This window comes from Chaetura pelagica, unplaced genomic scaffold (genome assembly GCF_000747805.2).
Source record: "Chaetura pelagica isolate M959 unplaced genomic scaffold, ChaPel_1.0 scaffold138, whole genome shotgun sequence".
Lineage (NCBI taxonomy): Eukaryota > Metazoa > Chordata > Aves > Apodiformes > Apodidae > Chaetura > Chaetura pelagica.
Window position 1 is genome coordinate 5,385,828 of NW_009954215.1, and position 17,846 is coordinate 5,403,673.

General features: G+C 37.9%; 1 protein-coding gene across 1 annotated transcript in view; it reads left to right on the forward strand.

Annotated features, from left to right (window-relative positions):
• Positions 1 to 17,609, forward strand: part of SUN1 (Sad1 and UNC84 domain containing 1) — a 21,873-nt gene extending 4,264 nt beyond the window's left edge. Inside the window, exons 2-22 of the mRNA XM_010003264.1 lie at positions 2,182 to 2,373; positions 2,693 to 2,883; positions 3,721 to 3,747; positions 3,847 to 4,041; positions 5,499 to 5,621; positions 6,590 to 6,673; positions 6,994 to 7,104; positions 8,466 to 8,564; positions 9,216 to 9,309; positions 9,421 to 9,479; positions 10,450 to 10,595; positions 10,826 to 11,050; positions 11,537 to 11,623; positions 12,020 to 12,063; positions 13,093 to 13,228; positions 14,247 to 14,501; positions 14,713 to 14,797; positions 15,288 to 15,403; positions 15,830 to 15,997; positions 16,605 to 16,697; positions 17,131 to 17,609. Coding sequence (XP_010001566.1) covers positions 2,182 to 2,373; positions 2,693 to 2,883; positions 3,721 to 3,747; positions 3,847 to 4,041; positions 5,499 to 5,621; positions 6,590 to 6,673; positions 6,994 to 7,104; positions 8,466 to 8,564; positions 9,216 to 9,309; positions 9,421 to 9,479; positions 10,450 to 10,595; positions 10,826 to 11,050; positions 11,537 to 11,623; positions 12,020 to 12,063; positions 13,093 to 13,228; positions 14,247 to 14,501; positions 14,713 to 14,797; positions 15,288 to 15,403; positions 15,830 to 15,997; positions 16,605 to 16,697; positions 17,131 to 17,244 — 2,644 coding nt within the window. The 3' untranslated portion in view covers positions 17,245 to 17,609. The remainder of the gene's footprint in view (positions 1 to 2,181; positions 2,374 to 2,692; positions 2,884 to 3,720; positions 3,748 to 3,846; positions 4,042 to 5,498; positions 5,622 to 6,589; positions 6,674 to 6,993; positions 7,105 to 8,465; positions 8,565 to 9,215; positions 9,310 to 9,420; positions 9,480 to 10,449; positions 10,596 to 10,825; positions 11,051 to 11,536; positions 11,624 to 12,019; positions 12,064 to 13,092; positions 13,229 to 14,246; positions 14,502 to 14,712; positions 14,798 to 15,287; positions 15,404 to 15,829; positions 15,998 to 16,604; positions 16,698 to 17,130) is intronic.
• The last annotated feature ends 237 nt before the right edge of the window (positions 17,610 to 17,846 follow it).

A 17,846-nucleotide genomic window follows, 5' to 3' on the forward strand; every position in this document is an offset into this window, starting at 1 on the left:
CTTTCCCTTCCACCCAAATGTAAGCAAGGATTAATAAGCATAACATGTATATTAATGTATGTTGGGTTTGTCATATGCTGTGCTTAGAGCTCTGCCTGGCACAGGGTGGCACTGCACATGGCAGCACGAGCAGGGCAGACCAGTAAGATCAAGCAGGTGGTGCCAGAGACCTGCCATGAGATCTGTGCACTTCTGGGTGATTGAAGAAGTTATTTTGGACAAGCTCTGGTCTGATCCTGTGGGTTAATGGCCCATTTGCTATTGGAACATCTAGATGCTTTCCTGCAGTGCATTGTCTGGGTTACGTTTTATAGCTGAAAGAAATGCAGTTCATGTGCTCTGACACAGTCCCATCTTAATGCTTTACTTTGCATTGTGGAGCAACCCAGAAACTTGCTTCTAAAGCACCCACTTTGTTGAAATTCTCTGCTGTAAATGTAACTACTAGGCCACCTGAATTTGTATGCCAAGGAGGCTGAGGGGAGACCTTATAGCTCCCTACAACTACCTGGCAAGGTGTTGTTAGTGAGATGGCCATCGGTCTCTCCTCCCAAATAATAAGTGATAGGACAAGGGGAAATGGCCTTAAGTTGCACCAGGATGGGTTAAGATTGGATATTAGGAAACACAGAAAGGGTTGTCAAGCATTCGAAAAGGCTGTCCAGTGAAGTGGTGGAGTCACCATCCCTGGAGGGATTTAAAAGCAGTGTAGATGTGGTGCTTATGGACATGGTTTAGTGGTGGACTTGACAGTGTTGAATTAATGGTTTGACTTGGTGATCTTAAAGATCTTTTCCAGCCTAGATGATTCTATGATTCTATCATATGTATCATTATGTTGTAATATTCTGGAGTCTTTAGTGATTGTGTAAGAAAATGTTTCCATTACATTTTTATAATGTCTGTTTATATGTATTCTTTAAAGGGACAGCTTCCATGATTGTGCAGCAGAATCTACTCCTTCAGACCTGATTTGCTTGCTTCTGTTCTTTTTTTGAGATTTTGGGGAGGAGCTGCTTTTGTTAGCTCAGCTCTTCTTTAAACAAACAAACTAAACCCCTAGGAATATCGAAGTAACTGCTGTTACAGCTCTGTATAGCCCTGTGGCACAAGAGGGGACAGATGCCTGGGACATGTAGTGTTTAGATGTTCTGGGTCACAGTGCTGAGTGGTTCGGTTCATACTGTGCAATACCCTGTAACAAGAAGCTCTGCTCAATTGAATAACTAATGTTTCTTTTGATTTTATGTATGAGTATTCTGCTTTGGGCTAAACTTCTGGTTAAGTAAATGCATTTTTTTACTGACTCTTCTGTTTAATTTGTTCATGTTTGCCTTGTGTTGCTGCTTTGTCTTCATTGTAAGTTTTCATGGAGGTACTGAAAGAATGAAGTGTGAAAGTGTGAAGTAGAGTTCCTGGGGTAATGATGTGGAGCTTGTCTGTGTAAACTTGCCTCTGAGGATAAGCCAGAGGAAAAACAGATGAAAGACTGATTTTTTTTTTTTAACTTGTTCAGAGTTAAATATTTCTAATTATTTGCATTAAGAAGTCTTCTTTTAAAAGCACATTTTAAAAAAGTAATGAGTGTTAAACTAATGAAGGTAAAGTAGGGGAGTCTTTCAAGTGTCCTAAAGAGGGGAAGTTTCTACCTATTGGGAGATGGAAGTTCAGAGTAGTTGGACATACGGATCTTCAATTCTTCTTCGAAAACAATGAATTGGCAAACAAAAAACAAACAAAAAACTTTTACTATAAATGAATAAGTTTGCCTTGCAACTTAAAGTGCATAATGATTTTTTAATTTCCTGCTAGGTGTGGTGAAGAGACTGTGTCATGAACAGCTTCTTCTCTCAAATTGGTCCCAAAAGAACTGTGTCTGGGGCTGTATAATGAGTACTTGCTCTGGCTTAACTTCAAACGTTGTTACCATGGTGGTTGCCTCTTCCTAACTGTGATTTGCTTTCAGTTGTTAAACTTGTAATGTGAATTGCTGAAGAGAACCTTGAATATCTACATACTTCTAAGTTATTTGGCTTATGTGACAGATTTTGTAGGAGTTGCTCCATAACCCTGGATAAACTGCTTTTAATGGAAACTTAGACTGGCTTGGAGGGTATGATTGTTACTAGGGGAATTTTTCTCTTAAACTCTGGTAACTTTGCTCTTCTTGTTTTGCTGCAGTTCAAGTTATTCTTCATCCGCTTTGGATTTTGAGACTGAAAACAAAATAGATCCAGTATTTGATTCACCAAGAATGTCACGGCGTAGTTTACGGTTAGCTGCTTTAGGACTCAAAGCAAATGATGCACAAAATGATATCCATCATGACAGTGCTTATACTGGAAACCTGTCCTTCAGAGAACAGTCTTCTAAGTAAGCATTTTTTATCATCACAATTTATTTGTTTTAGTTTTGAACATACAGTGCAAACACAGGTTATCTACTGTTTTGTTCTTTGTTCTCAGCATTTACTGCCTTACTCTGGAAACTCATGTTCAGTGTGAGGTTTTTGTTTGCAGTGAAGTCTGTATATAGATGCTTGAATGCAAGAATTTTATTTTTAAACTTGATTTGAGCTGTCAAGTCACATCAGTGTTAAAATACCATTACTGTTTTGTTTTTTTCACTTAAAATGAGACAGAAATTTGCATCTTTAGTGCTATGTCTTACTTGTCTTTGCTTTGTTTCCTAGCCTCGCGAAGCAACGCAAAAGTGTGAGTAAGCAATCTGAGGGTGCGAGGCACAAGCAAAGGAAAACTATATCCAGCTCTTCCGTTTTTAGCCAAAACAGTTTCAATAGCCATGCCAGTGACACGTCAATGGTGTCCACTGCATTGGATGAAACTTCAATTCGAGAGCAGACAGAAGTTGATCATTTGTGGGGTAGGTAATCATTGCTATTGCTCACAGCAAACTCTGCAAATGATGGTTTGGTGTGTATAAACGTATGTCCCCACCTTCCTTCTTTTCCCCATCTGCTTTTCCATCCTGCCCTCAAATATCTGCATTTATGGACTTGCTGCAGATGTCTACTTGGGAAGACATCACTGGAAATTCAGTCCATTGAGTAAACTTGATTTCCTGGCATAGTCCATGTCAGGCCACATTGCACAGCCAAGTTAATGTACCAGGCAAACGTATATGATTTTGTGATGCAACAGCATAGATTGTGTAGATGTAATTATCCGTTGTCATTAACTTCTTAATGTCTATAGAGCACTGCATTTAAAGAATGGTAAACATGTAACTTAACTTGGCAAAGTCAAAGGAGAAGCATGTTATTGTTTGTTTATAGGTAGAAGTGTGTTTAAGATCTTAGTAGAACTCATTCTAAACTTCAGACTACCTGGCTCTTAATACAGGATCTTAAAATACAATAGTAGCAAAGTAGTTACCAAGCAACAGGAACAGCGTCAGCTTGTAATCAGCTGCTTTAAAGTCACATGGGAGCTAAGAAAAGGTGCAGTTGTCTTTCATATTATTTTGTCTGCTGCTTCAATAGTAGGATGCTTGTCACTACCTGTTACCTGTTATTAATGTCTGAATATATGGATCTATTCATGTGGTGGACTGCAAAATATGTTAAATGCTAATCATAAGGTTGCTTTTCTTTGCAGTCTTAAAATTAGAAGGACTTTCAATTTGAGTTTATGTCAGAGACTGTAGTTGATTACTGGACCTCCTTATACTTGGGACCAATTTTTTTTTTTTCTTTTGAAGGTCTGGATGATGAAAGCGACCCTAAAGGTAAATACTTTTTTCCTTCCACATGTGTGCTCTTGAGGGGTAACTAGTGAGGGCAGTACTGATGTCAGTGCACTGAATGGTTTACTCTTGGTTTGCTAGGACGTGATGCTGCACTGGTGCAGGGAAATGGTGAGATCTCAACAGGAGAAACACAGACCACAATGATTAACGGCTACATTTGCAGTGACTGCAGCATGCTTTCTGAAAGGAAGGAGGTTCTTACAGCCTACTCAGCTTCCCATGTGCCATCTTCCAGAATTTATTCTAGGGACAGGAGCCAGAAGCATACATCTAGTAAGTTACTTTCTCTTGTGCTTTATCAAGGTAACAGAATTGAATACAGTTTACTTGATGCGTTTTCCACTTAGCATTACTAAATTTACTAACAACTAAATTCTAGAAATCAGCCTATATGAAATACCTTTTCTATGTCAGTTGAAAGTCACCTGACAACTTCTGATACAAAACTAATAACTTTTTTTTTTTTTTCAATACTGATGCAAGAATAAAACAATATTGAAGTTACAGTGGTATGGTATCTTGACAAGTTATGTTTCCAAACTGGTCTGGAAGACAACAGGATGTTCAACCAGCAATGATTGTAACAAGTGTCCTAATCTGGTATTGGATCCGTGTATATCTGCAAGTTTTTTTGTCAGGGTCCAGTTTCTTTATTTTCTACTTACAGGAACTTTTCAAGATCAAGCAGAATTGCTACTTTGCAGTGCTTCTGTTATCCAAGAAATCTCAGAGATCCTTTTCTACTTTCTGCTCTTTTTCCTCCCTCATTTAAAGTTGCAGCTTAGAGTGTTTTTAGAAGCTAAACCTCAACCATTTGAAAAATTAAACTCTAAAGGGAAAAAGTAATTCCAAATGCACTTCTTGGGGACTACACTGCTAAACTACAAATACAAATCAGTCTGCTGTAAATAACATTATGCCTTTTCAAGGCAGTCTCCATTCTGTGGATGGTTGTTCTCTGTGCCTTGACGGCCTGCCTCTTGTGTAGCATCTTGAATTTCTTGATTGTTGGTAGTCCTCAGTTACTGTGACAAAGTTGTTTCTTGAGTGACCTTGACACTACACGAAAACTTTTTTTTTGTGCTCCTGAGTTTGTATCACACAGGAGAATTTCACAAGGAACTAGTCTTTGTAGTTCCTTTGAACTTTAATCCAGTAGTTTGTGTTAAACTTGGGGATCATGGGGGAAGTGGCACATAATCATGGCAAGTTTTTGAGTGTGGCTGGGAATGCAGCCTTGTTCCTGTGACTGTGAAGAAGTGTTTGTCTCCAGCACTTGAGGCAGATCACTGCAGTAACTTCCTCCAGTGTAAAGGCAGAGAAGAGGATAAGTCCTCATCTTCTCAAATCCAAAATAAGGGTGTTGTTTGTCTCATGGGAGCTGTGGCCACAAAATTGGTATCAACAGCTCACATTATTGAGAAATCCAGAGTTCTGTAAGGAAGGAATTAATTGCTATTTAGAATTCTTAATGCTCATGAAGGAGACTTTCTCTTGCTGAAGTCATACATTCTGTCTTGAAGGTGTTTTCACTCGGATGTGCAGTTCTTAAAAAAGCTTTGCTGTAATACCTAGTGCATCCAGACTTTTCAAACCATGCTTGCTGAAGTTTCATACTCCTGGCCAAACAAAGGCTTTCCATGCTTCATCCTCACTCTTCCACAAACTAACAGTCACCAGAGAATAGGACTACATCTTACATTTGTATTCACACTGTTTTTTTTCAATAGGAGGAACGTATTTCTACATGAGTAAGATTCTGCGATTGGTCAAACATACTGCAGCATCTTTTGCATCACTATTAGTGCAACTATTTCAAATGGTTTTGCTGAAGCTGGGTTATGATTTTAAAGGTACCTTTTCAGTTGTCTTCCTTGGTCTCCACACAAAGTCAGGGGGTGTGTGTTGGGTTTCTTTTTCTTACAGACTTCAACACTGCGGTGATCTTTTTCTGTAGTCTTTTGTCTGGCTTCTGTCTTTCTCCCTTTTTTATCTCAGTTGTGCTCCCCTTTTCATACTTTGCCCCTGGTTTGGAAGTATTAGGATTCACATTTGTGAGATCTCTTACAGTTAAGATTCACCTAGGAACTGGTAGAAGGTAATGTTGAAACTGAGTTACTTAAGTTGATTAAAAAAAACTATTTGATAGTGTCAAATCCTAACCTTTCAATGTCTTTAGGTCTGGATCTATCTTGTTACCCTTAAGCCTTAAGCTTGATTAGATTGTAGCTGTCTTGCACAGCTACAACTACCATCATCACTCTGCATTACTCTGAAGCCCATCTTTTTTTCCCTGACAATGTTCTCTTCTTCTTTGGTGCTTTCCTTTCTATAATACATGATCTCTGAAGTTAAATTGCCTTAGGCAGAAGGTACCTGTTCTTTGTGTGACTAAAACTTTGTTCTCTCCTTTTCTCTCTGCCTTAATGCCTTGTAACTTACTAATTCTCTCTTCTCAGTCTTTTAAGATCTCTGCTAACTGGCTCAAAGATGTAGTGGGTACCCTGTTTAACAGAAGGATGGGAATAGGGACTCATTATTTGATTAGCTGTTACTTAAGGGCTCTTTTACTAACTTCACTGTCTGAAAAAAAACAAAGAAGTTTTTGAACAAAAAGGCCCCCTGTTATTTAAAGAAGAAAAAAAAATGACACACAGAGTAGGCAGCTTCTTTGATAATTTTTCAGGTTTCCTGTGAGTAACCTGGTTTTAATAGTGAACGAGGCTGGATTGGATAAAGTCTGCATATATGATAGCTGAAATGCATATATATGAAAGGCTTTGGAGTTACATTCCATGTATAATTTTTGAATGTGTTGCAGCTCACTCAGACTACTGTGGAAGCATGAATGTAAAGGAGTTCTACAGAGAAGACAGCTATCTTGGTGTAAACGAGGAATCAATATGTAAGTATAATGCTTGACATTGTCTTTTAGCCTTGGGCTGTACACCAGGTTGTTGCTGTACTAAGTAGTATCAGGAACCCTCTGGATCTATGGAAGCTACAAAGCAAATGTTTGGTTTGGAGCTTAGATACAGGGGGAAGAATGGTGATAGCCTGGTGTACTGTAATATTTCCCAAGAAAGTTTTATTCCACAGAAATTTGCTTAGTGTTTTTTGGGTTGATAACTGATATTCTGAAGTAGACTTGTTTGAGTTATCTTGTAACAATCTTGATTTGATCCTGGCTTTGTCCCATTAATCAACTGTTACCGCAACCAACAGGTGATGACTGTAAGGGGAAGAAACATCTTGAAATATACACCACAGACCACATGCAATCCTCACGGGCTAAAAGGGTAGCAAGGACCATTTGGCACACCTTTTCTTATGCAGGTTGACTTGGACCTTTTTTCTTTTGCTTTTATTTTGCATTGCAATCTCACAATGTTAATCATACATACTATTTTGGTTTGTTTTTTACCTTCATCTGTTGAAGTAGATTAAACTTTTAAAATGTCTAAAAAATTAGCTTAATGCCTTTCCTGCTTGAGTTCTTTCTGTGATCCTGGCTTTTGTACAAGCTTGGCAGACTGCTCACTTAATTAGTAAAAACGAGGTGTAGGTACAGCATACACCTTGTATGTTAGAAAGACAAGTCAGATTGTTAATTAATTGCACTTTGAGCGAGTTTGTACACTTGATAGGTTGAAAAGCTGCCTTTAAATTAAAACAAGGTATGAGGTATTGGTATGCAGATTATTTGAATAAAGGGGTTTTAATGTTTTATTTTTGTTCTAGTGATAGTCAATTTTTACAGGAATCTTATATAGGGATAGAATCTTCCTTGTGAGCTGAGCATTCCCTAGCTTGAGTGACAAAAGCATCAAGAATCTGTTGAGTGATCTTTATTCAGCAAAGGAAAATGATTTGAGGCACTTCAGTCACCTAAGCTTTGCAGAATATTGGGTTGGTATATCTATAATCCTCAGATTAACCCAGACATATCTGCTAATTAAAAATGTAGGATTGTTTTCTAAATGTATACTGTGTAGTTTGTTCTGTAGAATGAGCAGTCCTAGTCTTGGATATAGTAATTGTTTGGCTTCAGTGGGCTTTAACATAGAGCATCTTGTTATAGTGCTGTGGTCTATTTTTTGTTGGTTTTATTAGTTTTGTTCTAATTTAAGAGGCTCAGAACTGACATACTGAAGATATTGGGAACATTCAGTTTAATGAAAATTTACTGCTCATAACTCTTAGCAGGGAAGACTTTCTATTTATTAGTATTTCTTAGTCATCATTATTTCTTTCACTAGGATTTAAAATTTGTAGTTGTTCCCTCTTCTGCACATGAACCTAGATAACAGACTGTAATTTGAAACAAGATGTTTTTAAAGTGATGTTGTTCTTAAGACTTTTTTTATGGTAGTTCTTTTGCTCTTCTCTGTTCTCCTTGATAAACATGCTACAAAATTTAAACCTTTATTTTGGAAAAGTGGTATTCTAACTGCACAGATTCTGTTGATCTCTATACATGAAAATTCTGTTTCTGAATTGTCTTAGTTTTACTTGGCTTCATATTTATTAGTGGCTTGCTTTGCTTTTAAGTAATGAAGAACCAAGTTTGTATATTTACGGAAAGGTATGGTTTAAAATTATACAGAACACTGACTCTGTTCTGCTTCATGTAGTGTGAAAGAACCTTAAGCTCAGTTATGTATGTTACCACATGGAGTTAATTTGTTATAATCCAGGTTACTTTATGGTTCACGTGTTGCAAACAGTGGGAGCAACAGGATGGCTTGTGTCTCAGAAGGTGGTGTCTCTACTTTGGCTGGCCATTCTTTCTCCAGGTTACTATCCTAGTCTGTATGTGTGTGCGCTGCCTGTTTTTGACAAGCTAAGAGCCTGCAGTGTGTGGCTTACACTAATGCAACTATGCCTGTGCTGTAGCTTTTCTACCTTGAAATGCATGTGATACTTTACTTACTAAATTATGCTTAAAGAGAGGGTGTTTTTCTGTTCACAGCCAAAATGGGAGACTAACCAGACTTTTGTGAGGGAATGAGTGTGTGAATAGCACAGAAAATGGGGTGTCAAGAACAATGGGGTGGGTTTGGTTTGGTAGTCACTCCAGTATTGGGAGTCTTCTTAGCAAAACCTGGCACTGCTAATCTGTGCGTTACTTGAAACATACTGAGGTCTCTCAAGTGTGTGATAACTTGGATTCAAATATGAATACTGAGCTTCTGGCAAAGTAGCATTGTTATAACAAATGAGCATTTCATCTTTTTGCATGGCTGTTGGTTTTGTTGAGTAGCTGATACTATAATGCTGTCATACCTGTGACATCTAGTTGTTAATAAGCTGCATGTATTGCCTGCATTCATGCATTTCTCTGCTCTGCAGAGCATTCTTGGCCCCAGTTGCATGTCCCTCTGCTTGGTATCTCTGAACATGTGCTGCAGTGATTACATTTCACACTGCCACTTTTTGTCTTCTAGGGAGGGCATCCTCTGCCATGTTCAGGTTGCTTAGAACTGGGTGGTATCAACTTGTTACTCTGATGTCTTTGCTCAAGGTGTTTCTTCTAAGAAGGTGTGTATGCTTGGAAAAAATGCTTAGTGAGCAAATTATTTACCCAGTTATAATATAAAACAATATCATGAAGTTAATGCTTCTTGTAAACTTTCTGCTCTCTTTCTCCAGATGCCTTCCAAAGATCTACAAGCCGTTACTGTTTCTTATCCCACTCCTGTTTCTCCTAGGTATGTACTAATTATAATACAACTCTGGGTATGCTTACTACAGCTTTTCCAAAATACCATTGTTAGTTGAACTTTTGGTTTATGAAGAAGATGCAGATGGAAAAAAAAAGCAAGTTTGTGAACAGGGCAGAGTTGTTCTCCATTAAAATGTGGTTAAGTTCTTTTACCAACTCATCTGAAGTCTTTGCTCTAGGCCATGCTTTAGTTGCTTAAAATACTGCTATTGAGACTGGCTAGTTCACAATATTCCAGGCCAGCTGTCTACTCTGAAATAGACCCAATTTGAAATACTTCCTGAAAGTGGTAGGCTGTTTCTGAAAAGCAGTGTCATGTCTTTGCATGTCCTAAAACACTTGTGGCTACTTTAGAGAGAAGATGAAGCTTCTCAGAATCTTACAGTGGGGATTCAAAATCCTCTGTACTAGGGAGAATAAGAAAGAAATAAGTTAACCTTGTGTGGAAAATGCTGCTACTTCTATGCAAGGTATTGCAAAAATAAGTGCAATCTTTGTGAAATGCTTGTTTCCATGGAAGCCTAAGTTTCCTCCAGCTTTTATTAGATATTATGCAATGTAGTACTGAAGTAAGTAGGGTATAAGGCAGATATTTTCCATTGAGATAAAAAGCAGTGTTTACATCTGCCTTCAGTGAGCACAGCCTGTTTTAAATGAGATCTAGGTCCCAGGGAAGCAGTAGTATTGAGATAATGGATATATCATGATATCAAAGCACAAGTTGCCAGCCATACAGCTGAGTGGTGCTGATGAATGTTACCTAATATTCTTGAGTGCCTGACTTAACAAATTTAAAGCTGGCTCATGCTGATCTTTAGACTGGAGTAGTGTCCACTTTGTGACATGTACCTTCCAAACTTGAGGTGGCTAGTGTCCTTAAGTAAGAAGACAATCTGTAAATATAAACAGTCTTCAGGGAGAATTCTCTTGAACACTTTTTTTGCTTTTTGATCTAGGTATTTGGTACTGGGGGTCTGGTGGCTTCTTTTCATTACTGCCTTTATTCAACTGGACAAGAACTGATACAATGCAGAGAATAGATGACTCAGTTAGTGTTTCTGAACCACAGGCTGATTCTTTTTACCCTGTGCAATCTCCAGAGGTAAGAGAGAACAATCTAAAGAACTTGCCTACCTTTTAGCTCCCGTATCTTCAGTGTCTTTTTTCAGTATCTTCCCGTAGCTCTCCTTATCTTAGCTCCCGTATCTTCAGTATTTTGCAAGATATCTTAGCTCCCGTATCTTCAGTATTTTGCAGTAACTACTTGACACAAAAGGATAATTCAAATAATGGTCTTGATTTTTATATATTAAAAAAATCTTTATACCTTAGGATACCATAAATATCTTGGATTCTGGTCGTATACGTGAGCTGGAAAAGCAGATGGCATTAGTGTCTGACAGATGCCATCACCGTGATGAAAAATACAGTGAAGTGATGCTTCTACTCCAGAATCTTCAAGACCAGGTTGCTCAGATGAGTGACAAAAGTGAAACATTGATGCTAGTAAAAAATGTGATTAGTCAACATCTTAAAGATGTGAAGCTGGAGGACAAGGTAAGATACTTATTGATGCTTTCTGACACTGATCAAAGTGCTGTTTTAATAATGCAGACTATTAGTAATTTGACTTCAGGATTTTTTTTCTCCTATAGAATTAACTGATAGGTAGTAAATGCTAGGGACTAGTCATTAGCATTTGTTCCTTATTTGTTGCTGCTGACAAAGGATTAATTCCAGATACATGGTCTAAAGTAGCATCTTGAATTGCTGAAAAGCAGCTGGACTTATCCTGGTTTTGTACAGAGAAAGAAGACTATAGGAAGGACTGGTGACAAAGAAGGGGTTTTGTGGTTAACCTGTGTATAACCCCTGCTACTGCTGAATCAAGCCTGGGTATTTATTGCAGATTCTATAATTTCTCACAACCTGCACAATAGGTCACTAACACTCAGAATTGAATAAAAATGTTTTGCAGAAAATCTAAATTTTGCTATTTGTACTCAGATACAAAACACACCACTTTTTTCTTCCCTGTTTAAGACTGACTTCCTGGCTTTACATCAAGAACATGAGTTGCGCATCCTACAACTTGAAGACCTTCTTGGGAAACTCTCTGCTGAATCCAAGGTATTGGAAATTAGCTTTGCTAACTCTGTAATTGCAACCTACTAATAAAATAAACTGATTTTTGTTGGCTGTCTCAAACCCTGTTTTGTTTTACTCTAGCTATTACAGCTATCGAGGTCTCAAAACTTGTTTGTGTTCTTGCTCACCCTTCTTGGAGAGGGTTTCAGTGCAATCACTAAAAATCCTTCACTTGACCAGTGAGGCAGGTTACATTTGTGCCTCTGTCTAGTAAGATTTTTACTGCAAATAGAAGCGTGGTATAGGTGTTTGTATATATACAGACACAGTTCTGTAGAGGTGAGGCTAAAATGTGTCATATTCATTTAACATTCTTATCCTTTTTCCTGTCACTTGTGTTTCTCTGTATATGTTAAAACTAACTTCTGTATTTTTTAGGACATCCAGAAGAAGCTCGACATTACCAAAGCAAAATCAGTGAGGTATAAGCACTTGCCAAATATTTTGGTTTTTTCAGTCCTGGTGCTAATGGATGCTGATATACATGTTCTTTGAAATACAACAGTCCTTTTTTTTGTGTGTGTGTTAGTTAACTGGCCTTAATAGTTTGTGTTGTCAGCAAGAGTATTTCTGTCTTATGGTAGACTTTTAACTGTGGTGCCAAACATCAGCACAAGGCCCACTGCCAGTGTGTGAGTAGTCCTGTATCTAAACTTCATACTAGAAAAAGCTGTTTATATAGGTGGGGAGAGAGTGAATTCTCATCCTCTTACAAATGCATCAGAATTAATTTTTCCTTCAACTGCTTGGTGAAGTATACAGTAACTGCTTTTGATAGCATTTGTGTTCATATTCTTGAATTGTATCAACTCTAACCTTTGTCTCTTTGTGTGGTTTGTCTGCTATACTACTTTCCACTCATGTACTGTATAATGCCAGGATAAAAATTGCAGCACTTTGTTAAGTAATTTTCACATTGGGAAGAGGAAAAAAACACTTTCTGAATTAGATCTAAATGTAAAATGGCCTTAGAATGATGGCTGGTACTTTTTTCCGTAGCATGTACTGAACACTGATATGTATTGGTCATAATGTGACCTGCTGCTTAAGCTGAACTTGTCACCTGCCTTTGAAGTTATTCTGGTTTAAGCAAGATAATTTGTGGCAACTCTAACCAGTGGCAAACTCATGCAAATAAAGTTTCACTGGTTTGCCAGAAACTTTAAATTCCCAAAAGTCTGTATCTGCTTGACTTACTAACTTTTCACTTGGTGATGTTCTGAAATCATCACTGCTGGATTTGTTCACAACTTCAGAATATTTTGACTATATTAATCCTAAGTATGCCTTAAATAGCATCTTCAAGGAACTGCAAGTTCAGAGTGTCTATCATGGTGAATAACAGAGCTTGAAAGCACTTTGTATTAGACAAGTGCATTCTCACATCTTTGGAATTTGATGGAATAATTCAAACTACTCTTCCCTAATTATTATCTCCTTGTTTTTGTCAGAGATGATTATGAGCATAATCAACTTTTGTCCAAAGTCACACAGCTAGAACTAGAATTGTCTCAGATGAAATCGGAGCTGCTAAGTGTGGAAAGTGTGAAAACAAGCTGCAAGAAAATAGATGGCATTCTTGAAAAAGTAGGTCTTCTAAATTCTGCAACTCTCCCATTAAAACTTGGTACTATTTGATTTTGTTCACTAACTTTCTTGAAATGCACTTCAGTAAATAATGTGAGAGTAGTATTAATCTTAGTGTGGTAGCGTTTTATGTAGTGGTATTGCAGTTTTTTCCATCTGTGCATAACATTTTGCTAGACAAGAGGTCATGGCTCATTTTCTACAATGTCAGGCTTTTATAATTCAAGAAATAATCCAACAGCAGTTCTGCATACACTACTCTGCTGTTCTTATATTATTATTGTATATTTTTTTGTCTAAACCATGGAAATGTGGACAGGAAACCTATGTATAAACAAGATAGGTTTGTGATCTGAGAGGTTTTTTAAAAAAAAAACAGGCATCATACATTTTGAAGCATCTTACAAGGTCTGACTAGAATGTAGCCAAAAAAATACAACAGTAAATATTGATATAGGATTGTCAGCCTTGATAAATTATCATCCTGTGATAATGCTCAAATATGATCTAGCCATTGTGTATGAAATCACATAACATGAAATAACATGACTGAGTAATTAAGCAACTTGGCATAACTCAGACTAACAAGTCCACTGCTTCCTTCAGTTTCCATGGTCCCTTTCTGAACTGTTGCAGCCAAGTTTTTTTTATTGTGAAGTGTTGTACCCCTAATATAAACTGCATGGTTTGGTAGGGCTTTAATGAAAGAATCACAGAATGGTTTGGGTTGGAAGGGACCTTAAGGATCACCTAACTCCAACCCCCCCTGCATGGGCAGGGACACCTCCCACTAGACCAGGTTGGTCTTGTTTGCCAAACCAATGAAACATCCAGAGTTCCTATATATTCTTCTGCACACCTGACTGGTCTGTTACTTCAGTACGAGTCAGTGTAGTTAAAACACATGTGAAAGATTTCTGTGTAATGTGTTCCTTTCACATATGCCTATTACCTATATGGTATTAATGGTTTATAAAGACTAATCATGTCTATTATAATTGTTAATGTCTTCTACTAGGTAGATGCCCAGGTCAGAGAATCTGTCAAGCTAATGCTCTTTGGTAATCAGAAAGAAGACTTTCCTGAATCACTTCTCCAGTGGCTGACATCCAACTTTGTGAGCAGAAGTGATCTGCAGGCTTCACTGCGGGATCTAGAGTTGAAGATCCTCAAGAATATAACTCTCCATCTGTCTGTTACAAACCAAAAAATAACACCTGAAGTCGTAACAAATGCTGTATCTAATGCAGGGATTTCTGGAATCACAGAAGCAGTGAGTTCTCAAAAGTTTACTTAGAACTGTAGAGGATCCTTCTATATTGTGTGTGTATATAAGTGTGACTGACAATATAAATGTTAATGACTTCAAGAGATCCTGTATATATCCTCAGAAGGATATACACAGATGTGTATATATGAATTTTTAAATCAGTTGATCTTGTTAAAATCTCTCTCTTCCCATCCTTCTCTGTCTACATCTGCAGCAAGCACAGATTATTGTAAACAATGCACTAAAGCTCTACTCTCAAGACAAGACGGGTATGGTGGATTTTGCCTTGGAATCTGGAGGTAAATAGTAGAGAAAACACCATTTTTTATCTTCCTGGTACTTATTGATTAAAAATACTAAAATTACGACTAAAGGTTAATGAGTTGCCTGCTTATCAGACTACTGCAATCTGTGCATGTTGTTTACAGAGTTATATATCAGCCCCAGTATGAGTGGACAGGGATATTACAGTTCTAAACATGTGTCTAACTGAATAATAGAGAACCTCAGATCTCTGTGTGAGGTGTGCACCCTACTGAACTCCTAGGGAACATGTAGATTTTTCAGCCTTCTTAAATAAAAAGCCTGTAACATGTTCTTAAAATAACATGGTGTTTGATAGAAGTGTTATATCCCCAGAAAGTGAATTGACTTTTAACAATATCTTTAATATTTTGTTTCAGAGGAAAATAACCGGTGTATTCATTAAGCTCTGTGCAAATCTCTGCCTTAAAGATTTCAGGAAGAACTGAGTAATTATTTTTGCTAACCTAATATATCTCTTTTGAGGTGGCAGCATTCTGGGTACTCGCTGTTCTGAAACCTATGAGACCAAAACAGCATTAATCAGCCTCTTTGGAATTCCTCTGTGGTACTTCTCTCAGTCTCCCAGAGTGGTGATTCAGGTAACTAAAGGCCAAATAAACAGACTCAGCAATGATACTTTGACTTATTTGGATAGTTTTTTTGGATGCTGGATGTTTCTGTCTGTCATATATTTGGGGCATAAGTACTTTGAACTATCTTCTCACGAGTGGGATTTTTCTAGTAATTTCTGGGCATTTCTCAAGTCCTACTCTAGAAGAATGAAGGCCATTATGGGGGGCTTGGGTGGTGGACTGCACTTCTGCAAAGTGTGAGCCCTGCAGGCTTCCTGGTGAGAAGTAATCTCCAGGTGTTCAGGTGGATATGCTGTCTTCCTGAAGAGTTCTAACAAATAGATTGTATTCTGCCCCTTGCCATCTAAAACTCTCCCTAATAATGCAGAGTTCATTGAAACTCTTTATTACAAAAAAAATAAATCTTGTTCTCTTCTCCCTCCTTCTGTCTAGCCTGACATGTATCCAGGAAACTGCTGGGCTTTCAGAGGATCCCAGGGATATCTTGTAGTTAGGCTTTCCATGAAGATATATCCAACTGCCTTCACACTGGAACACATACCAAAAACACTTTCACCAACAGGAAATATCACCAGTGCTCCTAGGAACTTTTCAGTATATGTAAGTCTCTGAACTTCAGTTGGTGTTTGTATGCATAAAGAATGTTTGTATTGCATATCTTGGCAAAATAATGACTTAAGGGAGGACAGCTAAGAAAAATGCTTTCTGTCCTTGCTCTCAAAATTACTTATATTGTTTTAAGAGCTTTGAGACTAGGAACAAAGTGTTACAACCAGTTCTTGGGGAAGGGGTGTGTGTGTGGGGGGGTGTCTTGCCTTATAGAGTAGTAAAGAGTTTTGGAGAGGGTGATAATGGTAATTAATGTGATGTATAGTTTTTTCATACACTTTAATTGTTCCATCCTTTCTCCACTTCCCTCTCCCTTTCCCCCTATTTTGGATCTTTACCTTTAATCTACAATGTGCCTTAAATCTTTTTTGAAATTTATTTTTATCTAGTACCACGATTCCATAGGCCTGATTGGAAAACATAAGACCACAGGATACATTATAGTTGTGATATCTGAACTTTTTTGTCTAATGCTTAAACAGTTCTCTGACTCTTGACTTCCATCTTGTTTATAACCTGTCTGTTAATACTTATGTAGGCTGGTTTTGGTTTTATTTCAAATTTGATGGAAGGAAAAAGCTCAATCCTATTGTTACAGGGTCTGGACCATGAATATCAGGAAGAAGGTGAGCTTCTAGGACAGTATGTCTATGATCAAGAAGGAGAACCACTGCAGATGTTTCCAGTGATGGTAAGTCTGGATGATAAGATTTAAAGTGCCAGGAGAAAGATACTTCTGTTTTCTATGGTAGTGAAGGAAAAAGGCCTCGTTCTGTTGGGCTCTGTAGAAGCTGAGGTAGAAGGGGTCAGTCTGTCTGTCTGCCTCAAAACCTCTGGTCTGAATCGATTGGAGGGGATGAAAACTTTGTGCTGTCTGGACATAAATGGTATGAGGACACTAAACGCAGGAGAGTCTGCTTCATGTTTCTTCCGACTCCCTTCACAAATAACTCATTGTAAGGCAAGGAAGGTTCTGTTCAAAGTGGCAGGAAGTTCCCAAGGAGTGACTTAATTTCATTAATAAAAGTTGATAGTTGCAGGAATCTAAGAAAGCAACTTGAGTAGCACCTGTTTGTACTAGAAACCTAACTCTGGTTCGTGTGTTTGCTTTTTCCTTCCTCCAGGAGCAAAGTGAAAATGCATTCCAGATAGTGGAACTGAGAATTCTTTCTAACTGGGGCCATGCAGAGTACACGTGTCTTTATCGGTTCAGAGTGCACGGGAAACCTGCCCAGTAATCTCCTACACTACAGCTTGAGTTGTTTTTTGTTGTACATTTTGTTCTCAATCTGTATATACCGGAAGGCCTAGAACACTGGAATCTTTAAAGGACGAGGATGCAAGATCTATACTGCAGAACTATTGATCCTCTAACAAAGGCAGAAGACTGTCAGCAGAACTGAATAAAAGATAATTTTTATTTGCTCTAATGCTCAGCTTGTACTTGCCAGTTAGCTTTATATTTTTGTGTCCATGCTGAGAGGAATAATGCATGCAAACTACTCTGGTTCATCAAGCCCAGTGGGCAAACAGGCAACACCACCTATTTTATTACAAATGAATGTATAGGCTTTTTTAAAAGAATAAACCACACTTTCTGCAACTAGGAATCTGCTTTTTTTTTAATCCAGGAATTAACTGCATATATAACTTGGCACCATAAGCCAAAACCTGTGGTACATTTTAAACACTGACTGTGGCTGAAGGAGTCCTTCAGTTGACCCTTGGTTTTGACCTTTTTGGTGGATCCAAAAGGGCTTCTTTGATACATGTTGAATATAGTAAATATTACTGTCAGGGAAAGGTGACACAACCAAAACTAGTTTAAACACCAGCTACT